The 26549-nt window shown below is 38.3% G+C and overlaps 1 protein-coding gene across 9 annotated transcripts in view; it reads left to right on the top strand.

Moving 5' to 3' along the window:
* The window catches only part of PIP5K1B (phosphatidylinositol-4-phosphate 5-kinase type 1 beta), a 123319-nt gene that overhangs the window by 72208 nt on the left and 24562 nt on the right, over positions 1 to 26549 (top strand). For 8 of the 9 annotated variants that reach the window (XR_013925037.1, XM_080372923.1, XM_080372924.1 and 5 more), the window contains 8 exons: positions 1451 to 1603; positions 3321 to 3620; positions 15321 to 15532; positions 17917 to 18000; positions 18102 to 18150; positions 18695 to 18779; positions 24366 to 24521; positions 25273 to 25417. Coding sequence is in view for 8 of the 9 variants with exons in the window: in XM_080372923.1 (XP_080229049.1) it covers positions 1451 to 1603; positions 3321 to 3620; positions 15321 to 15532; positions 17917 to 18000; positions 18102 to 18150; positions 18695 to 18779; positions 24366 to 24521; positions 25273 to 25417 (1184 nt within the window). In the remaining variant the exon portion in view is untranslated. The remainder of the gene's footprint in view (positions 1 to 1450; positions 1604 to 3320; positions 3621 to 15320; positions 15533 to 17916; positions 18001 to 18101; positions 18151 to 18694; positions 18780 to 24365; positions 24522 to 25272; positions 25418 to 26549) is intronic. The other variant, XM_080372926.1, reaches the window with a different exon arrangement.

The following is a 26549-nucleotide window of genomic DNA, read 5'->3' as shown; positions in this document are numbered from 1 at the left end:
TAAACAGATTTTTCTATGTTTTTGAGCTTAATGTCTCCTCTCCATTTAGTTTGAATGAAGCATGAAGTGTACGTTAATGGAGATTTAATAAATGTTCATTAGCCTCTGTGTGAGATCTGGTTCTACTAGTAAGAAATACTCCTTGGTGTGTTTTTTCCTCCTTAATGTGATTGTAATCATTACGTGTCCCTGTGGAAGAGAAAGCCTGTCTAAGCATCCAAAACAATGGTCCTTCAAAACACAGTTTTTCCTGCTCACTGGTACATAGTTTTTCTGTTTCAAGCAGTTTTCAGCCAGAAAACTACATTAGCAGTTGTACCAAGACGTTTCAATCCCAGTTTCACAAAAGGTGCCAGTGTCAGCATGGGCTGCATCAGGAGGAGCGTGGCCAGCGGGTGGAGGGGGGTGTCCTGCCCCTCTGCTCTGCCCTGGTGAGGCCGCACCTGGAGTGCTGTGCCCAGCGCTGGGCTCCCCAGTTCAGGAGAGACAGGGAGCGACTGGAGAGGGGCCAGCGGGGGCTGCCGAGGGGGTGAGGGGGCTGGAGCATCTCCCTCATGAGGGAAGGCCGAGAGAGATGGGCCGGTGCAGCCTGGAGAAGGCTGAGAGGGGATCTCATCAGTGCATACAGGTATCTTCAGGCCGAGTGTCAGGAGGACGGGGCCAGGCTCTTTTCCTGGTGCCCAGTGACAGGACAAGGGGCAACGGGCACAAACTGCAACCCAGGAATTTCCATGTGAACGTGAGGAAGAACTTCACCTCGAGGGTGACAGAGCCCTGGGACAGGCTGCCCAGAGAGGCTGTGCAGTCTCCTTCTCTGGTGACATTCAAAACCCACCTGGACGCCATCCTGTGCAAGCTGCTCTAGGAGAACCTGCTTTAGCCGGGGGTTGGACTAGGTGATCTTCTGAGGTCCTCTCCTGTGTACAGGAATGCACAGAATCCTGACGACTCTGTGATTCCTATTTGTCTACAGTGAGAGACCTGTACTCCCAATGTGTGTGTTTAACATCTTCCCATACCTGTTTCATAAATGGCTGTGAAAAGCGAGTAATTACAGTGAAAATGCTATCTTAATGGTTCTGATTCCAGAATTTGCAGTGCTGATGGTGTGGGGATGGACTGTCTTCACCTTAACCATTCGATTCACTCTAGGGAAAGTTCAGCTAATGCAGTGGGATGTGAAAAGAGACCATACGCTTAGCTGCCAACTGCTCTTCCACAGTTGTACAGCATGTCCTGGGCAGAGTGGAGTGTCACAACTGCCCTGCCAAGTCTCAGCAAAATTACTGTCACCCAGCTTGCTGTACAGTAGTGGACTTGCTGCAGTTGAAGACCAAAGAATAAGCTCCATGATTCTCCTGTGCCTATTTGAACCTGCAGTTCTTTGTATTAAGCTTGTTTTTGAGTAACATGTACATTGGCAGTGAAAAACAATTTTTGTTTCTTCCAGTACTCAATCTGCAGTGAGCCTTTAATTGAGTTATCCAACCCAGGTGCCAGTGGGTCCTTATTTTTTGTAACTAGTGATGATGAGTTCATCATCAAAACAGTTCAACACAAAGAGGCTGAGTTTCTTCAGAAGCTCTTGCCGGGTTATTATATGGTAAGTAATAGAAAACTATATTTTACCTGTATTTTTCCTGTTTCATGTCACACTTCTGAGGATTCAGTTTCATTTATTGTCTTTTAATCTTTCATTGGCTTTATCCATGTTTTTCATAATATTTTTGACATTTTTTATCTGTCTTTCAACTTTATACCCACACACCCATCAGAAAGAACAAATATAAATCAAGAATTTATTTAAGATGATGGCTGTTCTTTTGACATTCAAGATGAAGCTGAATGTCATCTTTGGTTTGATACCAAACTTTGCTTCTAATCAGCTAGTAACAAAGTTTTTGTTACTAAATTTCTAATTGAACTTTTTTTCTCAATTTTTTGTGTTTGTCTACCCTCTGCATTTCACTTAGAGTGGACAAAGGAACTAGGCTGGTCAGTTTCACTTTTGTTTCTGGACTACTTCTAATTTCCATTTCTCGTGTGTTAAAACAAGTATGTAAAAAAATATTTTTATCATATCATTTGTTCAAAACTTTATTTTTAAGTAGAACTTTTTGAGGGCTAATGCTAAGTAAATTGTATTGTTTTATGTGTGTCAGTCATCAGAAGGGGAAACCATGGCTCCAAAGTAAGTAGAAATTGTCCTTTTTTTAAACAAGTCACCCATACATATGAACAGATTCTGACTATTAGACCCATGACTGACTGTCTTTTCTTTTGTTTGCTTTCTTAAGTAAACACTTGAAAAGTTACCCTCTCACTTGCACTATAAATGAGGAATATTGTCATTCTTACACTAAAATAATGTGGATTCATATTTCTTTTAAAAAAATTGTGCACTGACAGCATCAGAAAGAGCTATGGTGCCACATCATTTGTTGTTTTTTCTAATCATGATAATCAGTTCAGCATAAGTTTGAGTTATTATAAGTAAATATAAGGCCACTTTGTTTATGGGAACTTTACTCTCACTGCTGCCATATGGAAGGGTTTCCAAAGTGTAAAACTAATTTAATCACTGTGATTATTTCCTGTGAAAGTACTTTCTTCCCATAGTTCTGTGTTGTGACTTAGTAATCATGTAAGACTTGAAGTAGTTTTCCCCTTCTTCCTTTTTCATGCCAAAACCTGACAGAAGTTGTATTCAGGGGGATTTTCTCTCTCACCTCTTCTTGTCCTCTCTTAGTTAGGTTTTTGACTGTTGTAGAATTTGGATTATTTCACACTTTTCTGTTCTGATGTTCAGTTGTGGTTTTGTTATGACCTCACATTCCTGTGGAGACAGCTTGGTCATTTGGCCCTAACCTTCAATGTGAAAAGCCTCATGAAGACAGGGGTTCTGTTTTTCAGAATCCAAGTCAAGGTAATGAGAACTACATTTGAGCCAAACTCCTTCCAGCAGGTTGAATGCAAAGGTTGTTCAGGTCAGAAAAAATAAATTAAATCTTCGGGATGCTTTTAGGTTTGGCCCAGTCTGCTCTTTCATGGGATGTGAGAAAGAGAAACCTGACACAAATGCAGTACTGCTTTGTTCTTGGCATATATAAGCTCCTGGCAAAAAGGTGGTATTTATGCTAGCTTTCTGAAATACAGACCCACAAAGAGAATCAACTGGTCAAAGAAACTATCCTGAGTAGGAAAACATGCACAGTTTTCTTGATATTTGTGAATGCCCTTTCGTATTAAAAAACCCAACTTTCTTAAGCATGGAATTTTATTGAAAATAAATATATTTAACAATATCTCTTTTGTTGTAGAATCTGAACCAGAATCCAAGGACTCTTCTGCCCAAATTTTATGGGCTGTACTGCGTTCAGTCAGGAGGCATTAATATTAGAATTGTTGTAATGAACAATGTTTTGCCGCGAGCCTTGAAAATGCATTTCACATATGACTTGAAAGGTTCCACATACAAACGGAGAGCATCAAGAAAAGAGAGGGAGAAGTCCAACCCTACATTCAAAGACTTGGATTTCTTGCAAGACATGCATGAAGGGTTGTATTTTGACTCTGAAACACACAGTGCACTAATGAAAACACTACAGCGGGATTGTCGAGTGAGTAAAAGTTACTGACTATTTAAAACTTCTGTGTTCACATCTGTTCTAGTTTTACCTCAGCAAAACAGAGAGCAGGACGTGGCTCTGTATGTTGTTCAACCTCTGTTCCTTTTCCATGTAATTTAATTACGAAAAACTGTGGATGCCAAAGCACTTGATGAAGCCCACATTTTAGTTAAGCTATTGAGATCTGTGAACATAGAATCATAGAATGGAATATCCTGAGTTGGAAGGTATCCACAAGAGTCATAGAGGCCAACTCCTGGCTCCACACAGGGCAATCTGAAAGTTAAACCTTCTATCTAGGAGGGTTGACCAAATACTTCTTGAACACTAACAGGCTTGGGGCCACAACCACTTCCCTGGGGAACTTGTTCCAGTGCTTGATCACCGTCTCAGTGAAGAACTTTTTCCTAATACCCAATCTGAACTTCCCTGATGCAGCTTTAAGCCATTCCCTCGCTTCCTATCACCAGGCACCACCTTTTTTTCCCCCCTTCATGAGGAAGTTGTAGACAGCAATGAGGTCACCCCTCAGTCTTTTCTCTAAGCTGAACAAACCTAATGTCTTCATCCACTCATCACAGGTCGTGCCCTCTAGTCCTTTCACCATATTTTTTGTCCTTCTTTGAACACGTTCTAGTATTTTTAGATCCTTCTTATATCATGGAGCCCAAAACTGCACATTGTGTTTGGGGTGAGGCCACAGCAATGCTGAGTATAGTGGAACAATCACTTCTTTCAACCAGTTAGCTATACCCTGCTTAATGCACCCCAGGATATGGGTTGGCCATTCTGGCCACCAGGGCACATTCCTGACGATTGAGTTTACCATTCCGCACAGCCTCCAGATCCCTTTCTGCAGGGCTGTCCCCCTGGTTGTCTGTACATCCAGGATTATGGTGATCCATCCGTGGAAATACAGATGAATATAGGAATGTTATCCAGTAGAGGTTGGGGTTTTTTTTAATATTCTTGTTCTTGCTTTCTATTAGTTTGGAGATTTTAACGATTTTTTTCTGGGGCGGAATTAGCCCTGTGGTACCATTGTTACATATGTTAAACTATACGCAGAGCTGCAAGCTCAGTCCTGCTTCGGTAAGACTGCCTCTTTTTAAGTTAACAAGAGCTAGGAAACTGAATGGGGGAAGCGTGTCTAGTGGCAGCAGTCTTACTTCTGGAGGAAAGTAATTTCTTCCTCAACTGAAAGGTAATGCTTTAATGTCCACATAACATTCTCAAGGCAGAAGAAGGATGAGTGCCATTGCGCTTTGAGAGAACCTTGGTGAATGGAGTCATTGCCTCTTGTAAACAGGGAGAGTTGTTGTAAAATGGATTTTTTTCTGTAGCAAAGGTAAGAAAATATAAAGTAGGAAAAAGGGGAGTTATCCAGGTCTCTCAGAGTTTCAAAAGATTCACAGGGCTTGTGGAGAGGAAAGATTGACTTCGTCTGAGGGCAATCCTGAGGGTTTCATAATAAAACAGCAGAATGGGCAGACTGAACTCATCACATAGAAGAGGCATCCTGAACATCAGAGTTTGTTGTTCACTGCCACCTGTGGTGCAAGATGGAAAGCATTGGTTTTGCACATGAATAGTACATTCTGTTTAATTATCACAGAAGTCTGCAATGCCTTGTGCTTAGTTTGCAAAGCTGGGTGACCTAATGCTCAGCTGCATGTTCAGTGTGAGACATTTATCTAACACTGCACATTGTTCTTTCTGTAGCCTCTTGCAGTGAGTGTTTCCTGAGCTCCTGCCATGTGTGATAATGCAGAATGCATCAGTATGTCACATCTGGGGATGTGGGTGCCCTTTTGTGCATCCCCCCACCTTGTTGAAGGTTACTTACCCAGTTAAAGCCTGGGGGGATCTATTGTATAGAAAATAATAAACAGAATTTAAAAGAGGGAACTGGACTGAAAAGTTAAAACAAGAATCAATCATTTAATTGTTATGTATAAAGGGGACTCTTACTGGTTCTCTGAAAGTACAGCTAAATTCTTGCAGCATGTTATTTGAATGCTGAACTTGCGTTTTTCAGTTTGTAAGTTTAGATAAACAACTCTAAAGTTAGTCTGGAGTTCTTAAAGGCCCAGCTAAATCTTAATATTATTGAAAGAAAAGAAGAAAAATATTTTTAAATAATCAGTGTATATATATAAATGCACGTATATATTGTATAGTATGTGTCTGTGTGTGTCTGTAGATAAATATAAACACTGAATGTTACACGTATATGAAAAAATTAACTGGCTTTCTTTTTCTATTCAAATAAGTCTTATTCTTTGTTGTAAAACAAAGAGAGCAGACAGTATTATCTTTCACACAGCTGAATTTGCTCAACAGATGAGGTTGGATCTGACTAGCTGCCTTTAGAAGGAAGAGAGATACTCCAATCATTCTGAGAAAAGAACATCAGTTTTCTCACTGCTTGTTTCTGCCCCTATGCTACTTGAATGGCTACTTGGTATGAGTGATGACTGACCTTGACTTCCAGGGCTTCAAAACTTGTCATCTCTTTTTCCTCTTACTCTGAAATGAGAAAGTTAGTGTAGGCACTGAAATTAAAAATCCATTAAGGCAAGGAAATTTTTGATCTTGCCAGTTTTTCAGGACTAAGAAATTCTCTTCTCTGTTGGTTCTATTTGGATTATATTTTCATTGTTCATGTTTGTAGTCAGAATCGGTAAGCAGTGCTTTTTTCCTGCTTCTTTAATATAAATACCCCCAGCTGGTAGCTCTTCTCCTCCTTAAGCTCCATCACAAAGTGCAGAGGCCTGGCAGAACTTGCTGGTGACAACAAAGGCGGCACTGGAGACCTGCTGTCATCTGTGTCTGCTGTCACTGCATCACCCGCCCCATTCAGCAGTGGGCCCACATTTTCCTTGGTCAGTCTTTTACTGCTGATATAGCAGTAGAAGCTTTTCTTTGTGCCCTTAACTTGTGCAAGTCTTAACTCTGTTAGAGCTTTGGCTTCCCTGGCAATAATTGCCATCAGCCAATGTTTTTCAGTTCCTCCTTTATAGCTTGTCTGTCCTCCCCCATCCTGTATGCTGCCTTTTCACATTCAAGCTGTGGCTTCCTTGCTTAGCTGAGCTGGCCTCCTGATACATCTCCTGAGCAGACACACAGCTCCCTCCCCACGGAGAGGCAGTAACGGGTACGGCAGCGGTGGTGGTCGGCTGCTGGAGTATCAGTTCTTGTCTGTCACACCTTCCTGCAGATGTGATGAGGAGATGCATGATCTGCTCAATTAGAGGATGGAGCTCTGTGGCTAGTGTGATCTGTTGTGGGCTGGTGCCTCCAGTAGCCACTCCAGATTGTCTGCTTTGGGACAGGGTACAGATTGATAGCATCATCCAGCTCCTGTGTCCCCTGCATGTTATGTTCACACTCAAGATGACAGGGTCTGACAGCTCTGCTCACAGAACATTTTGCACTTTTTGCACCTTTGCTAAACCAAGGAGTATAATGTTACAGTGTTCCAAAAGATGTAATATTCCTGAGTTTATCATACATACAATGCACACAATTGAAAATTTGAACTAGCTTTCAAGTTCTGGACTATTGCTGAGGCTTGCTACAGCTATACTATCCTTGCTACTGTAGTTACTGGGGTGAGTGGGGAGGTGGAGAGGGAAAGAAGACAGGGACACACTACAGGCAGATAGTACTAAAAATAAATCAACTCACTATCCTGAATAGCTTTCCTCAAAATCTTTGCTTTGAAGCCTTATTCACTTTAGAGTGCTTTAATTTGTAAATCCAATGTGCCAATGTATTTTGTATAATGATAAATACTGAGAGTATTAAAAGGTATTTTTAATAGGTGTGATTTATTTTTAGTAGCCATGCTGTTAGCTACTCTGATCATTGTATAGAATTATGAATTATTTAAGAATAGAGCAGATTTTCCAATTTCCAAATAAAGTTTTTATTATAAATATTAACAGAAACTGTTCTGCTCCTGAATGAGTCCAAAAATTAAAAGCTTTATGGCACATAAGCAAATACTAAGTAAAAACAACTTTTTTTTTTAGTACAACCATTAAAGACAGTTTAAAGTGCATCTGGTGATTTGTAAAAAAAATTTTTTTAAGAAGCTCCACATCAAACTTAGCTGCTGTTGTGTTTTTTTATAAACACAGTCCTGCAGAAATTGTTCCTCTGTGGAGAAATACTTAAGTGGGGCAAAGGGTAAGCTATGGCATGTCTTTTGATAGTCTCATATTAGAAAAGAAGATATAGTTTTATAGAGGTGCTTGCCAAAAAAAGGTACAGCAGCACACCTCATCAGAATATGGTCCAGTGGCTTGATTATGAAAACACTTTTAATATCCTCCCTGTAATCCCTTAAAGTACAGAAGAACTGGTAACTGCTTATTAAAAGAAGGAAAGAAAGAAGTCCCTTTTAAAACTGATAGTGTCATGGTTGTACAGAGATACTATTCTACAAACTGTTTCTCATCTAGTTAACTAACAAAGCACATTGAATATAACTTCAAACAACTTTAAAGGGAATTTCAGGAGAACTGATAATCACAGGATTATGTATTTCTCAGTCTTTGCTTCACATGCTCACACAGATAAAGTATGTTCTTGAATTTCAGCTAGTCATATGCAGGAATTTGGGGTATTCTATTAAAAATAGCCTGGTCGTGTTTTTCCCTTCCCGTCTGCTGCTGAATCCAAGAGAAAAGACAATTGAAAAGGGCTAAAAGGAGGAGTGCATGTAAATGCAGTTAGCTCTAATAACTGGGAAAATGGGAAAAAAAATTCCAGGTATTGTTCCTCTTGCTGTTTATGGTGCTGTTAAGGTCTGCTTAGAAAGATACTCACCTGTATGCACTCAGATAACTTCTTTTTGTCAGTCAGTGCTCAATTCCCAGTATTTCTTCTTCCTCTTGCATAACACTTTTTCACTTATGTAAATATCAGAGATGAAAAAATATCTATGCAAATCAAGCAGTATTTATTTATCCTGAAATTTAGGATAAAGTTGCCTAGCAAAATTGCAAAGACATGATATTCTAAAAACTGAAGTTCAGGTTAATTCCACACCTATTCAGAAGAGTGGGGAAAAAGTAAACCAGAGTTTATAAGAGCAGTAGTGATCTTCATTTGTTATTTAAGGATTACTCTTTTCTTAATTAAGTGTATTTAAGATCTGGCCTATAAACTCAAAACTAGTTCTTCTCAGTTAACTTGGTGACCCTAGGGATCCTGTGACACCTGTCACATTTAAAACTACAGTAACAAATGTTGTTTTACACAAAATGACAAGGCAACTCACTATAAAACTAGGGAATTTTGTCTTGCAGGAAGTTATTTATTATATTTTCTGTCTCAATAGGAGAAGTATTTTTTGAGCTATCAGTTGAAGTGCTAATGACCTACAAGTAGGCAAAGTATGCATGTTTTATGATTTCTTGCTGGGGATATCTCTTCCAAACTCTTGAAGGTGGAAAAATAATTTTCTTCTTCTCTCTGTAAATACAGCTATTACTAAAAAGTGAGATTCAAATAATCTTTACTCTTTCCTTCACCTCTTTCCTTAAGGCATATTTTACTGCTTATGAGGAAACCAAAACCTTTCTCTGATGGATGAAGATGGACTTGGTGTTGTTCTCTCTGTGGTAGAACACTTAGTTTTTGTAATTTATACTTACATTAGAAAATTAGGAGAGTGATTAGATGCCGCATAGGAGTATTGTCAGGATTTTTGTGGCTATTATCTGCATACTGCCTGACGGATTAAAGTTTGTGAACACCATATTTTATGTAGTGGTCACAGTAGGAGTTAAAGTCGTGGGGTTTTTTTTCTTTCTCATTGCTTAAAATTTTTCAAGACATGAAGGACAACATGCATTGCTGCTAAGCTTTTTAAGTAGAATTAGAAACCAGACAACAGAGTTCAGCTTTTTGTATTTTGGGGTTTCACTTCTGATAATTTTAAATGGAAATTGAGCCTATTTATTCCAAAGTTTCACTTTACCAGAATTGTTTTTATTTAGTTTGATGCAATATTGTTAGGGCTTCTGTTTTGGTTTTTTCCTTTTTCAGACATTCGGTAGCAATGTTTGGAAATTATCCCGTTGCAGGAAAAGCAAAAGGCATAGTTCATTAGGGGTGCTCTCTACATTTATAAGAATTTCATCTGTGTTGAGGAATGTTCTAAGCAAAAGTATGTGGTTACCCATTTTTCATTTGTAAGCTACCATTAGAACAATTAATATATTGATACCTGTATTGCAAAATACCTATTACAGAAGCAATGACAATTAATCCAGTTGTGGTCATGTGTTTTTTAAGAACAACACAACAATTTCAAGGTGTTTTTACTAGTGAGAATTTAATAGGTTTTTAGTCTGCATTTTTCCTTTATCATATTAGCAAAGAACACTATGGACATTTCTAAGGAAATCACATTTTAAAAGTGGCATTAATAGCCTGACTAACAAAGGCAGCTGTAAAGATAAGGACATTCAAGTAAGGAAAGACAGGTAAATGAGTTTGGAAAGCCTTCAGAATGTGCACCTTAATTACAAAGGTGCTGCTTTTGCTAAGTGAAAATGTGGCTTGTTCAGCAGTTCAAAGAACACCATGAACTACAATTTAGGAGCATCCCAAGAGTTTGGAACTAAGTAACAATTTAAAAAAGAAGTAAAGCATACCAAACGTTGACTAACAAAGGCGGCTGTAAAGATAAGGAAATTCAAAGCTGAAGGCAAAGAGGGTCGTATCTTTTAAGTTTCAAGTATCTGTATTTTTATCACTGCTGTTCTAGCCAGTTGCTGCAAAAGTCTTAGCTTGGTGGCATGAACACCTGTCTGTTTTGTGCTGAAGAAGCTGTTACAGAGACCTTGTATGACCAAATTTATTCACTGGATTTTTCAAAACCCTTAGTAGTGGGGTGGTTTTGTTGTTTTTCTTGGGTTTTTTTTTCCCCCCCCTCAAAGGGTTTACACAGATTATTCTTTAACCCAAATAATTTCAGTGACCCATTCTACAGCATGTCCTTACAAACAGTAGTGTTGGCACAACTTGGAGTATTGAACTGCAGCATAGGACAGAAATAAGAGATGACATGTCATGGCGTAGGGGTGGAGAATGTGCTGCTAAACTTAGATAAGGGCCTCTTTGTCAGAAATGGTAGCTTGACAAAAATGGACATGATATTGCAGATGCCTTGTATTTTTCTATATTATCACTTCTGTAGTATCAATTGACATTCCAAGTTTCTCTTTGCCTCTACTTTGAAAATCAGAAACCAGATTGTTATTTTTAAAACTGTTAGTTAACAGTATGTTTCAAGAATTCTCTTGAAATGGGAAGTGATTCCACAAGCACTTGGGGGTAAGGGGTGATAAGTTTTTTCTAAACCAGACCCATCACATGACATTTGACATTTGTGCATTTGTTTCTAAGAAGTGCTTATTTTGCAAGATAGTCCTTGTGGGATTTTTATGTATCTCCTTATGTTGGAGAGTAATTATTGATTCAGTGTAAGATCAGCCTTCTTTCTGTTATATTAGTTCCTATGTCCCTTTTCCAAAGTGCTTGTAGGAGAGGAAGTGTTTGATTGTATGGTTGTCCTTTCAGTTTTTGCATTTCATAAGCTTGTGAAATTATATTTTTTTGAGTGGTGTTGTGGTTCTTTAGGTAGAGTTTGGTTCTTTTATGAAAATGACGTGCTGGCTGGAGTTGTTTGTATGGTTAGCAATGTGAATGCAGATTTCTCTGTCAGACACTGCACAGCTTGTGCTGGCTGAATCTAAAATAAAAATTCCACGGCAAAAATACTTGCTTAGCTCTATTAGTCACTGGCTATGACAGTTGAGTGTAACCATGTCTAAGATTGCTTTAACATCTGATTACCTCAGAGAAAAGAAAATCTGATTCAGGGAGTTGTTTTTCCATGTTCTGAAGCATCATGTATTGTGATGCCATTTCACTGGGGTTTTTATGTGGTATGAAAGCAAAATACAGCTTAAGGCTGGAGTGAGTGATGCTTGCCATCTGGAAGTTGTCAGAGGAGCTAAAGCCAGCCTTGCAAGCAGTACTTGGTGACCAGGTGTCAACATCATGTTGACAGAATCTGTGTAGCTAGTGAAATAACACATACATAAATACAAACAAGATGAAATGTTGCGTAAATGAACTGAACATTTACTTGGCATTATTAAATATTATTATCATCAATATAAAAAAATTACCAACTCTTAATAATGCTGTGTACTAACAAATAAGAATATATTTACTGAAATCTCCCAGTGTGATTTTGCTATCAAGTTGCATTTCAGAGTGGTTACATGAGTAAAGATTGAATTTCTCTCACTTTAATGACACAAGGAGTGTATTTCTGGGAGTTGATGTCAATTTCTAGTGATCTCACATGGATAACGTCAGGTGTTTTACAGACCTTTCGCATTTTGCTATGAATATAGCTCTTCAATACTGTGATTTGTTTGAGTACTTTTTTCATTCAATTAGGATCTCGTTTTGGTACCTTTGTAGCAAAAACTTGCTGCTGCTTCTCAACAGCAGTTCTGTTTAAAATCATCAAAGCTACTTGCAAGCAACCCTCGACCCAGGAAAAGACATGCCTTTTTGTGTTCTTAGAGGATGCTGCATGTTCAGAAATAGCTTGATGTGCTTCATACTGCAACTTTTGCTTGGCAAACTAGATTAATTTGTACAACTGTGTATGCAAAATATTACTTACACGTTTAAATAATAATGATATTTAAAATATTAATATGTGAGAACCCTTCAGATATATTCAACTGGAAATCCCACTGACTGAAGTAAAATTTCTGTCTTAATACAGGCTGGAGAGTTTGACATGAAGTAAGGTTTTGTTGAATGTTGATGTTATGATTCTTCATTGTTGCTCTGGTTAATTATTTCTATCAGAATTTTCCTTAGAAACAAACAGGGCAGTAAAACATGCTTAGATCTGGTCAAAGAATGTGTATTTGCATAAGGAGTGGTTGGTTTGGTTATCAAATTTCTAAGGGGAGGTAATCAGAACTGTGTATCAGACCAGCAGGCAGACAGAGGGCAGGTCATATTATGATATCCTGAAGTCACTTTATAGACTGGACAGTCCTGCTTCTTGAGTAGGACCATGAATAGAAGGTCCAGGGGACAAGGGCTAGAGTTCATACGCTATATGCTATTCGTAAGAATCTGTACTGCAGTTAATCCGTTGGATGTTTCAATTTCATAATGAACTGGAATAACAAAGATAGCTACTTGTTTTTATGATGTCTTTCAGTAATCCTAGAACAGAGTAGTCCATTGTACAATACAAGTAGTATGGGTTTAAGTGACAGTGGTGAACTGATGCAGTCAGAAAAATAAATGTTATCATATAAGAGGTCCTTGTGGAAGAAGCGGCAGCATGTTTTACCACAGCCTTCCATGAGGCTGCATCCAGTCCTAGACGTAGGTTATGTAATTAGTGCAGTTAAATCACAATGTGTCTAATGTAATCTAATTCAAAAGGCGGTAAAGACTAGATTGAAGGCAGAGCTGTCAGCAGTTATGTATATAACTGTAAAATAAAAGTAGCGATGCTTTTTCCAAGCCTGACTAGCTGCTGTAATCTGGCTTTGTGTGAACAGCATTGCTGACTGTACTACTCTAGGTAAGTGGAAGATTAATTGTTGGGTTTTTTTTCAACCTACCCAGAATCTGCTTTCAGTGTTTGATGGCAGACATCCCCTGATCACATGTGTTTAATGAATACATCATATAGTAATTTCTTTTTAAGAAAGTCTGAGTAAAGGGTAGCAATAAACAAGCAGCAAAGAAAATTCTAGAACTTGGCACCAAGTGTCTGTGCCTGTGTCCCTGTTAGCTGCACTATTTTTGCAATTCATGATTGTGAAACAGGAAGTTATTAGCCACCAACATTCCCACACAACGCACAATAAAATTTCGTTATCTTCTTGTATGGTAACGTAGGTTACACTTTTTTGTTGTGTCCTGAAATCCTGTGTGAGTTCTGTCATCAGAGGATGCTGTGGAGTACTGAGACACATTAGCAGCCTTTTTCTTCTTCCATTTGAACTAATCCATCTCTGTGCAGGATTACTTTGAGCAAGATCAAACTTACCATGTCTTCTAGATTCCTTCTTTGTGTGTGGAAATCAGAATGAGGCTATGTGTTTCTACACTTAGATTACAGTGTGTTGTGCTTTGTTTCTTCGCTTTAAATGCTTACAGCAGTGCTAAAAGTAAGACACATTGTTCCTCATGGAAGATAGATGCCAGAGATTGAAAAGAATTCAGCTGTATTGTACATTTGGCTTCTTAATATATAATGAGTACATAAGAAATACAAATGGAGTGAAACAGAGCTTTCCTACCTCTTTGCCTATATACTTGGACATTGGAGTTGAAATTCTGTCTTGGAACATGTTAAGTACTAGTCTCCCTTTTCCTCCTCATACAGTTTTGCAGACTGCTACACTTCTGGTGAGTGCCAACAAATCTCATTTTGGATTTGCAAAATGTATCTTAGAGTCCCCAAGCCATCTCAATGTTTTCTCTAAAAATATTTATACCTTGATAGTCTTCATCAAAATTACATACCTGGAGCTACTACTTTTCATTTGCCATCTCGGCAAAATCATGTTTTGTTCTTGTTCACGTATTGCCTTTTAATTCTGTGCCAAAAATGAGACCATTAACTTAGTTAGGGTATTGTGTGCCAAAAGGTATCATGAATTGTTGCTGAGCTATGTGAGACAAAGGAGAGGTGATGAGTGGCATAGCATATACTTCCTAGTTGCCACTGGGTTTTCTCCCTCCACTTAGCACTGCTGTTACACAACAGACTTAACACGGTTCCTCTCTGCTAACAGTTTGGTTATATTACTGGATGTGATCACAGCTTGGTTTAGTTTGTGTTTGCTTACTGACTTGAAATGTATTTCCTTTTAATAGCAGTATGCCAGACTTCATAATGATGGAGCTGACTGGAAACTTATGACAGTATATGTGCTTGAAGGAAGAAAGGGAACTTGCCTGCTGACAGGCAAAAATGGTTGGTAGAGCTAGAGAAGGCTGGTTGGTTAAGTCATGCTTCAGAAATAAAGCTGCCTTTGCAGTTTTAGATCTGCCCTATTTAACCTAATAAGGAGAGATGCGTGATTTTTTTTACCCATATTTCATCAGCTGTTTATGAGAGGGTGATAGCGAATGCTTTTTTTGACATTTGAAAGTTCTACAAGAATACTTTCTCAGTTATAAGCAGGAGGTGGAGGGGAGGTAGAGAGGCAAAATGCTCAGTAATCTGGAACATGCATTAGAGGTGACTTTAAAAATGTCTGTAGTTCTTAAATATATGATGGCACCATTAATGGAATTTTTGCTATAAATAAAAAAGGTGTTGACTGGACATACCCTCCTTGACTACAAAATAACATCAGGTTACATTTCAGCTATGCATCTTACTTTCCCACTTGTAACAAGAGCCTTGATCTAATCAGATAACTAGCACTTTGACATGTGTGGGTTAGTAAAAGGGTTTTGTTTAATTATAATTTCACACATTTTCCTTGTAAAAGAAATGTGTGCTTTGAAAGCCTATTTTAACTTATGTTTTCAAAATGTTGCTGTGTAATTCATATTGTATGTAGTCTTTTTTTTGTTTCAGTACAGCCATTTCTTCTTTGTTGATAGGTTCTAGAAAGTTTTAAGATCATGGATTACAGTCTGCTGCTGGGAATCCACATACTGAACAGTAATGTGAAGGAAAAGGAAGGAGAGAGTTCCCAGAGCGCATCAGATGTGAAACGTCCTGGAGGGCAGAAAGTTCTCTATTCCACAGCCATGGAGTCTATACAGGGCCCTGGGAAGTCAGGGGACTCTGTCACCACAAAGACAACAAATACGTAAGTGCTGTAGCCTGCTCTTAAGGTTACTATTAAAACGTGCACATTCTGTTTCTTCAGTCTGTGCTGTTTGGTATTAAAAGGCAAAACATTCAAGAGTACACTGCATTTCAAGAATTGAAAGATTAAGCCTTTTTTATTTATTTCTAAAAGCTGGACCATCGAGATTTGCTGGAGAGCAGAAAATTAGAACTGATTAGTAGATTGATCATCTTCGAATACATGATAGCAAATTTGGTTAGTTTAGACTGACTTATGTATGCAGAAGGGCATTTATTTATAGAATAGATGTTATGAGACAGCTATTACAAGGTCTCGGGTATAACAGGCTGATGAGCCATAGCAAAAACTATTTATTAACATTGAAGTGGATATTCCTAAGTGGTTGTTTTCACCTCATAGTAGTAGACTCAGTATGCTGAACTGTATTGTCATACCTGTGTACAAGATTTCCTGAGATTAAGAACTGCTGCTTTCCTCTTATTCTTCTACCTAGCAAAAACTGCCATAGAAATTTAAGTATATAGATGATAGTTATTCTGTTGTATACTTTGAGATACATTCAGTGTTAGTGAGAGCATTATGTTCACAGATCTCATTCTACATAATCAATCCTTCATCATAATGAGGGTTTAATTTCAAATTAAGGATTTACTCTTCTGGTTCTCAGGGGATCTGTCTAGGAAAATACAGAAACGTGCTTATACCTACAGCAAACAAATGGGAGAATTATGATATTTAGCATTTACAGAGTTTCCAGATGTTCAGATTCCAGAATATATATTAGAGCTGAATTTCACTCAGTTTTTACAGCATCATTCATATTCACACAGAACATGGTGAATGCTCCTGTATGGTACAGAGGTGATATACTGGCAGTTTTGGGACATATTGGGTTTTGGGTTTTGTTTTTTAACTAAAAGCCAAAGCTGATTATATAGGTTATCCAAGAAAGTCCCTGTGGTTATTATGTATGGAAGCTCACCCTGGATTCCCACATCACTTGAGTTAATGTAGTGCTGCCCAGATTCTGAGCAGTGCAGTACTGCTGCTGAAAGCCTGCTGCAGCGGTTGAGTCCTTCCTTGACCCCTTCCACTATCTCCTCTCTCATATTGATGTAACTGGTAGCATGACAAACCTCACAAAGGTTGGAGTGGTCTTTCAGAGAAGACCTCGAGCTCAGTCTTCTGCTGTGGTTCATTGTGAGATCATACAAACATGAGGATGAGAGTGGATACCCATCAACAATAACTGCTGCTTTTGTACTGGATTGAATTTATGGTTGTAGCTTCCAGGAAAAGCTGACTGAATATCGTTTTTTAAACCATTTAACACTTCTGAATGTCTGAACACTTAACTGAGCTGGAGTTTATGGTAATAGGGTTTTACAGTCATCTAAACTCCACTTGTTCTTACATGGGTTCCTTTGTGCCTAGAATAATAAACACACACACTTGACCCTGAAAAAATAATAAAAAACGAGTAGATGGTAGCCCTGTGTTGTTGGGGGAGGTGACCACTGTGCTTTAGCGGCAGAATGGGGAATATACTGTGAATTATGTCTTTGGTAGCTTTTCCAGGTGTGTATTATTTGTTTCTAAAACTGTTAAAGTTGCATGTGTTGCATCTTCAATCTCTTTTTCTTCTGGTTTTGTAGAGAGCCCATCAATGTCAACAGAAGCTGACAAACTGAAAATTTTACTTCAGTTTCTGGTTCTAAAAACAAATGACCCTTTTTTCTAGGTGGTGGAGTAAGAAGCAAGGGTCTTAGGATGAGCATCTTGTTCTTTAAGGTCATGGTTGAGTAAATACTCCCAAACAAGTGGAGATCCAGGCAGTCAAGCTTCTCAGCTTGGTACTGTTACTTTTTCTACCACTAATCTGTCTCTAAATAACTTTTTGAAAAGCACATACGTAATTTTTAGTGAAAACTATACAAAACAACCTTTTCAGACTTGAAGTAATGTGCAGGCTCTATATAATTTTGCTCCATGTGATCAATAAACTGACAAAATTCTCCTTCAGCTAGGCAAAATTATTTATTTTCCTTAGTAAAAACTGATGTATACTTTTTCCCAGTTTTCAGGTCATCTAAATTTTTCCAGTTTTCAGATCATCTAAATATTTCCAGTCCGATCTAAAATTTATCCTAAAATACTTCTTGGTTTTAATAGATATTTACCACTGGATCCCAGATACTTTAGATTTGCTATTTAAAATCACTTGCTAAGTGACCCATGTCTGACTGACTTTACACTGTGACATCTAGCTTTAACGTTGTGCCTATTTCTTTAGGTTTGCAAGTGGGTACAGTTCACCTCCTAACTGCTGATCAAAGGTATCTTAAAGGGTAACATAACTACATTATTGTTTTTTCTCTCAGAATGGGAGGTATTCCAGCTAAAAGCCATAGAGGAGAAAAGCTGCTTCTATTTATGGGTATTATTGATATTCTCCAGTCTTACAGGTAAATTGGATTTCAAATTTTTACTGAATAAGCTATTCTGAAATTAATTACAAATGTGAAAATTTTATAAAGCAGGGCTGATTTTGGTTTTATATGCTTAGGTTAATGAAGAAGTTGGAACATTCATGGAAAGCTCTTGTTTATGATGGGGTAAGTAGATTTTATTTTTTCTTTAACTGCTGATATTTTAGCAATAGAACTTCGAGTTATGTTGACCGGGACAGAGGTAGCTCTAGTATATTTATAGTCTACCATCACCACATGGTTTCCGCTGTTGCTGAAATCTTTTAGGTCCGTTTTCTAATACATGCTTTGATTTTATTTGTTGATTTTTCAAAAAGCAACTAAAATGGTCACCTTGTCCTTATAACTTACACAAGGCAATGGCCACTTAGCAGGACATCAATGAATCTGTAACTGAAAAAAGTACATAATGTGAAAAAAATAATTCCAAATGCTAGGAAGATTTTGCAGAATATAGCTATATAATTCTTAACTCATGATTTCATAGATGAAATACCTAAAGTTCTTGAAGAATTAACCTTTAAAAAGGAAAAACTTGTTAGGATTCACTTGTTTTGAATATGCCTGAAACACACGATATACTTTACCTGAGGTGTCCAACTTCTTTCTTAACAATTTATTTGTAATTTACTTATGAAAAATGCAACTGAAACCTTTTTCAATCTTGTAGGACACTGTTTCAGTTCACCGACCAAGTTTTTATGCAGACAGATTTTTAAAGTTTATGAATACAAGAGTTTTCAAGAAAGTTCAAGGTAAGAAAGTGGTGACTTTTACTCTTTTAGATATTTTTATAATCATTATTTCATAACACTCCTGTCCTGGCAGCGAAAGAATCTTTCTTTTATCATCATGTAGCATTTACACTGCCAGAAGTTGAGTTTTTTCACTGGAGCTAATGTTATAGTACTGTAATAGTAAAATTACAGAGAATTAATTGCTATGTATGTTTTGACACATCAGAGGCATCTGAAGGTAAAACAGGTTCCCGTATATAAGCATTGATACAAAGATAAATTTCATGATCTAATGATGTGTCCAGTCCTCCATCCGTTTTTCGTAGGAATACCCCCATTGATTTCAATTTATTTGATTTGCAAAAGTAAAGATTGTTTACATACCACCTCCAACATGTTTGAAAGGACATTCTTCCCTTTGATATGGATTTATTCTGTGCTTTATGAAGGAAAAAAATCAGAAGTTGGATATTACTAAAGTCTTTTGTCTTTTTCACTATCACCTGTTTCTAGTTTCCCCCTCCACTTCTCCTTCCTTAATCTTCTAATTCATTTTCAAAGCTCAGATACATATCAGTGTTAGCTACTTACAGGGTGTGATGGGCTGACACTGGCTGGATGCCAGGTGCCCACCAAGCCCACCAAGTCACTCTCCCTTTTCAAGAAAAGGCGCATGGGTCAAGATGCTCCAGCATGGGATCCCTCTGATGGGAGACAGTCCATGAACTTCTCCAACGTGAGTCCTTCCCACAGGAAGCAGTTCTTCACAAACTGCTGTAATGTGGATCCCTTCCATGGGGTGCAGTCCTTCAGGAGCAGGCTGCTGCAGTGTAGGTCCCCCATGGGGCCACAAGTCCTGCCGGAAAACCTGCTCCCATGTGGGTTTCTCTCTCTATGAGGCCACAGGCCCTGCCAGGAGCCTGCTCCAGTGTGGGCTTCCCACAGGGTCTCAGCTTCCTTCAGAGCACATCCACCTGCTCCAGCATGTAGTCCCTGGGTGGCAAGGGAGCAGCCTGCCTCACCACGGTCTTCAACACAGGTTGCTGGTGAATCTGTGCTCTCCAGCACCTTGACCACCTCCTTCTCCTCCTCCTTCACTGACCTTGGTGTCTGCAGAGTTGTTTCTGTCACATATTCTCACTCCTTTCTTCTGGCTGCTGTTGTACAGCAATATTTCCCCCCTTCTTAAATATGTTATCACAGAGGCGCTGCTACTGTCACTGGTGGGCTTGGCCTTGGCCAGTGATGGATCCATCCATCTTGGAGCCAGCTGTCATTGTCTCTGTCAAACATGGGGGTACCTTCTAGCAGTTTCTCACAGAAGCCATCCCTGTATCTCCCTCCATGCTACCAAAACCTCCACACAAAAACCCAATACACAGGGTAAAGAAAAAAAGCCAACAAAACCCACCATCACTACAGAGGGACATGGCTACTGAGAGCTGTTCAAAGGCTTAAGTCTTGCAGGAATAATGTAACTGTTGATTGTCACTTCTCTCAAATAAAATTACTTGATTTCTGTAACTTAAAGTAGACCCTGAAACTGTACATCCTCTTAAGTCGTTGGGGATGGAGGGTCAAGCAATCCTGTGTAAGTAAATTCTTCCTGAATGTTGTGCTTCAACGCTTATGGGCAGCTGAGCCCAATACAGACAATCACTCACTCCCACCCCAGTAGGATGGGGGAGAGAATCAAAAGGGTAAAAGTAAGAGAATGAGAGGGTTGAGATAAAGACAGTTTAATAGGGAAAGCAAAAGTTATGTGTGCAAGCACAGCAAAGTAAGGAACCCATCCACACCAGCAGCAGGCAGTTGTTAAGGCACCTCCAGGAAAGCAGAACTTCATCATGTGTAAGGGTTACTTGGGAAGACCATAACCATGATTGTTTCCCCCTTGCTCATGTTTATCCCATCTCTTATTGCTCAGCATGACATCATATATTCCAGGATATCCCTCTGGTCAGTTGTGGTCAACTGTCCCAGCTGTGTCCCCTTCAAGCTTCTTGTGTACTGTATCAGCACTGCTCAGCAATAAATAAAACCTTAGTGTGCTCTCAGTGCTGGTTTTGTTATAAATCCAAGATGTAGCACCGTAGAGCTGCTACAAAGAATATTAATTCTCTCCCAGCCAAAACCTGTGCACTGTACCTTCCAATGAGTCCAAATACTGCAGCAATTACCATGTAGGCATATGAAGTTAGATTTCAGCAAAAATACTGGAGAAATAGCTATCACATTTTGTTTCTTGATTCCGAACTGAAAAGAAAAAATTAATGTTGCCTTAGTCCCATGGGGTGAGCAGCATAGATATTTTATCATAATCTGGGTACAGCTATGAAGCAAGCATTAAGGAACAGATTTATTTTCAGACTGGCTGCATTTAGCCTGACTTTAAAAATTAACAGGAGAAAATTAGCTATCATTCAAGAATACACTTCTTGAATATAAGCTCATACTTTCATATCTGCCTTGAATTATAGTTCCTCCAGGTGTGGTATGTATATTCTTATTACACAACTGAAAAAAATAAAATCAAAGTTTAGAGGCTTATCTTCTTACAGGTTTCTTCCATCAAAAGTTCGGATCAGGTTTTATTTTCACTAGAATTTCTATCACTGGAAGTCAATATTTTTCAGACTGTACTAGCCTTCATAACTCTGCATTTTGTCTAAAGATACCACTTTTCTGAAGACCAGTATACAACTGTTTTTTGAAAGAATCAAATTATTTGGAATAATTTGATTATCATTCCTGTCCACTAAAAGCCTGTGTTAGAGACATGGCAGATCAGAACAACATAGATGATTAGGTCGAAAAGAGCAAGAAAGAAGAGACAAAACTAATAAGTAAAAACAACAAGAAATCAGAAGCATAGGTGACAAGTACTTTGTGAAATTACTAAATAGGGTGAAAAAGAATAGAATAGACTGATCAAGAGAAAAAGGTGAGAGTAGGTGAACTAAAAAAAGAAAATAAATTAGATATTTTAAGTGAAGGAGTCTTTAGAATAAAAAGAGATAATTTGATTTAACCCTGATTAGTGGTTCCCTATATGCATGATATGTTGTGACCACTATTTGGGAAAATAAGACTTTGGGAGAATCTTCTAAATATTAATGTACTGATGGATAATTCCTCTATACGTTGGTCATGTTACTGAAAGGCGATTCAGTCTGAAGCATTGCAAGTGCAGGGAAGGATGGTGATGACTGCTGAGATGCATTCAGTGCGTGTGCAGCAAGGAGGGCTGTAGGAAAGACCTGATAAATATACCAGCAAGGCAAAGACAAGTGCTTGGGGTTCACTGTGGCCCAGGCTGCTCTTTGGGGAAAAGCTGTTTTGGTTGTCTGAGCAATGAGGGTCTTTTTTCAAGAATTACAGCAAGTGGTGTAAAATGTTATTGTAAGACATGCAGGTCAGCTGGTATAAATAGTATGCATCCATACTAACTTACAGCTTTACTGCCAAATTAGTTTTTAAATCTGTGGAGGTGCTGAAATTGCACATATTTATTTTTTTTCAGTAAGATAAGAGATGTTTCTTCTTAGCCATTAGGAAACAGTGGTTTGGAAGTTTAGAGGTTTTTTATAAAGCAGAGTTCTTGAAAATATAATTTGACTGGCTAGAACTATGTTGGTTATAGAGGAATATAAAATGGATTCTAGTTAGCAATTTGTTAATCCTACCTGTGGAACTGTATTTGGTTTGGGAGTTTGGTTTGAATGTCAAAATGTGGAATAGACACTTGGCTCAAATACTACAGAAGGAGTATTGAGTGTATGGCATTGTGTCAAACTGATAGAAGGTGTTTTGTAGATACCTATTTGACCAGTGTTATGCTGGTCTCTCAACATTAATTATCTGGAGTGAGAAGCAATTGATACAGATAGAGGTAGAACAAAATCCAAATGAAGGATAGAACTAAATGAGATTTAAGTGAAATGAGGATGACTACAAATACTAGTACAAATTAACAACTTAAGATGTTAAATGTTAAATCCTTCGGAAAATAGTTATTAATATAAAAATAAAAGAACCTAATGTCATGACAGAATATGAAGCAAAATACAGCTGAAAGGAGGAAGGAGCCTCCTGAGACTCAGATGGCTTTCCACCCTAGAATAATTTTGCCAGAGAACTGTTGGGAGCTCTGTTGTCTTAAGACAATACTCAAAAGAACTCCCTTGCACTGGTCGAGGGTAAGGAGTAGAAAACTTGATAATTCTGTCTGTTGGGCAAAATAAATAACTCATGCAGACATGTATGTTTCCTGAACAATTGAGTCTTCATTCAGTTCTTTCTAATTCTGACTTCTAGATTTATGTTGGCACAAGACACAACCTGTTCTGTGTTTGAAAGCTACAATGTACAATTAAGGACATCATGACTAATTTTCTCTCTAATCTTAATTTGTCTGTCTCGTTTTTCCAGGCTATTAACCTGTCTTAATATCTCGCTTTTAGTGATCTGCTCTGTATATAAGGCTATTAATCTACTTTTATATGGATTAATCATTCAAATGCATTATCATTCTTTCATAAAATGAAGAATTGAGAGTGTTCTTGCCTTCAGGAAAATTGTTTCTAAATTTCGAGTTAGACATGTCAGTTTAAAACTCTTAAAGCCCATTTGAATCTGTGCTTTTTTTCCCCAGTGCACAGAACAAGCCTCCATAAATAACAATAAAGACGTAATAAGCAGATTCAGCCTTCAGAGGCTAGCTCAACAGATATCTACTATGTTATTTTTTAATGATATCCTGGAGCTATGCATCTGATTCTCTTCTTCAGTCTAGCCAAGTGGCTTTGATGCATTTAGTTTGAATTTTGTAGTAGAGCACAATATGAACTGTTGCAGTGCATCTGAAGTAACCCTTCAGCCAATGCATGGAGGTCAGCAGCTGGCAACTGAAAAACACTAAATGACTGGCTGGCATCTTTGTGGAGAACTGCAAATGGGGGTCATGGTTCAGTACTAGTGGCAATGGTCAGATGCTAAGAGTTACACCCAAAATGCCATTGTAAGTAGGCAGGTGCTGGTAAGGATTATAAAGGGGATATTCATACCTGAATGTACAAGCCATCAACATTTTGCAAGTGTTTATTGTACCCAAAGAAGATGTTTGATACATGTCGCTGAAGCGGAAATTCTGCAGTAGTACATCATTATAGTAGCTGTAGTTCAGACCTCAAGGAAATAGTCATAACCTTTCAGAATACTCCAAATGTCTGTTTAGTTTTCCTGTCTCCGTATGTTTTCCTGTATCATTCTGGCTTTGATTATGTGGGTTGATACTCCATATGAGATTTGTAACTGCATGATGTCAAAGTTGGTTAACTGACATAATTTTTTTTTTTTTTTAGTCCTATGTGCAGTAAGAAACCTCAGGAAAAGACAAAAGTACTTCACTCATAGATGAGATAACAAAGCGTTTGGCTCTAGTTTTAGTATAATATTTGATAAGTGGGTTTGTATCTGGTTGTGTTCTTTGTCTGTGTTCAGAAACCCTAACTTTATAGATGGCTTGCTTTTCTGTATGCTGTTAAACATGTGCAGGGTGATCAGATGAAATCATTCAACACCTATGTTCATTTGGCAATGCAGCTTTAAAGTCTTCACCTTCAAAGAAACGGTGCAATTCCATCACAGCCCTAAAGGCAACATCCCAGGAAATAGTGTGTGCGGTTAGCCAGGAGTGGAAGGATGGAAAGCATGGCATTCTTGCTGAAGGACAAAGCTACGCCAGCCTTGATGAAGAGGGTAATATCTTTCAGATCAACAGCCTAAACAATGTTTTTAAAGGAAGTTAGTAGAAGTTCTGGAAGCCCTGTAACGAGAAAGCTTCCAATCTGACTGATCATCAAAGCTTCAGCATCAAGATTATTCTCATGGAGAGGGTTGTTGGTCATATTTGGCAGAATTGACTTTCAGGAGCAAAACTTAGAATCAAGGTTACAATATGCTGTTAATCTTTGATTTCAGGGGATCCTAAAAAGATTTATTCATCCCAGGTAGCAGATTAAGGCCAGAGCCAGTGCTCTTTGGTTCACTGACTTTTATACAAACATGTCCCATGAAGAGTTTTGAAGCTCAGTTCATTGTTCCCAGAGTCTGTTTGAAGAGGTACAGACTTTGCCCCTCTCAGAGCTCAGCTGGAGCCAGGCTGAGAGGAGAACCAGCTACCTAATCCCATCTGAAAACTGGGCCTTGGTAGTGGAAGACCAGTCCCAGAACTTAGATAAGTTTATCAGATATTCATACTGCTGTTTAATGTTTGACCTTGGTGTTGCTCAGTATTCTGCTGAATGTACTGGCTAGCAACTGAAATTCATTGTGTAACATCAAAGAGTGTGGGTATGGGCACATGAATATTACAGTCTCATCAATTCAAACATTAAGAAACGTCAAGAAGCTGTTGAGAGCACTATGTGACTCCATACACTTGCATAAAGATTCTTGGAATCAATTTGAAATGAAATTTGCTAATGTTTTTTTGTTTTTTTGTATGCAGTACTAGGTTCACACCACCGGCCGGATCTAGTGCCAAGCACTCCATCTCTGTTTGAAGCAGCTTCCTTGGCAACCACAATTTCTTCTTCTTCCTTGAATGTAGATGGGCATTATCAACATGATCAACCTATGCTTTATTCTAGCAGGTAAAGGCTGTATATGTGGTAGAGGATTCCCCAATGTTTTGCTAATAGTCTGACAGTGTTTACAAAGGAAGGGGCCTCAGCAAAAGAAAAAGCAGAAGGGGCAAGTGTCTCTGCAGCTCAGTCTTGAACTCTCCAGTGAAGGAGGGGTGCAGTAAGGCTATAGGATTTGTTATATATTTTTTGGTTACTATATGTATTGTGATTGAGGTCACAAAATAGAAAGCATAAACACAGTATACTTTGAATTTTTTGAATGTTCCAAAACTAAACTGGGCATTAAAAACTTACTTAGGCCTTAGTCTGTGCTGTAAACTGAACTAGATTAAGACCAGCATGGGAAGTACGTCTTGTAAAGTGGCTGTAGCCTCAAAAGCTGCAGAAAACCGTGATGTGCTAGGAAAAGGGACTTACTTTCTGGTTGATCTTTATTCTGAATGTACAGTGCTGAATGATGTGCTTTAAATTCTTTTGAAATGACCATTTTCTGAAGTGAATTTCTATGAAACTTCACCCGCGGGTGTGACTAGAGCCTGTCTAATTTTAACCCAGGAAGGACAAAAAAAGCAGAGTCTCAAGAAGAGTTGTGCAGATATTTGTGAGGTAGCTTGAATGTGATTTGAGTTGTGTTTGAATATACTTGATCCATGTGACTGTCCAATACCATGCCTATGCTAGGAAGACTTGCTGGGAGATCATCTATTTGTGTGCCTGTACTCTTACCTTGTACACTTGATGTATGCTGTGTTCTTTCGTCTTGCTTGCTTATGAATCTCTTTACCATGTGTTGTACTGCAAAATAGCTATTTCTTTGTTTTTGTCAAGAAGGGTAACCAGTGTGAACTCATGAATTTTGTTTGGAATAATTTGGAATCCTGGACTACACAATGTCTGTATAAAGTTGGTAAGCTTACTTGTGTGCCAAGTTGTAGTTATTTACTTTAAAACTGCATGTTGTCTAAAAAGATTGAGTTACTTTAAAATCAATCTTGAGGCAGTAGGCTTTTACCACCTATTTAAATTTGACCAACTGTATTTTCATAAGAAGTAATATGACTTGCAATTTGTTGATCAAAGTGATATTTGCAGCTTCCATTTTCATTAGGTTGAAATAAATCTCACTGATGTGGTGTCT

Source organism: Falco punctatus (assembly GCF_963210335.1).
Source record: "Falco punctatus genome assembly, chromosome: Z".
Lineage (NCBI taxonomy): Eukaryota > Metazoa > Chordata > Aves > Falconiformes > Falconidae > Falco > Falco punctatus.
Note: the sequence above shows the minus strand (reverse complement) of the source record. Positions and strands in the feature narration are given on the sequence as shown.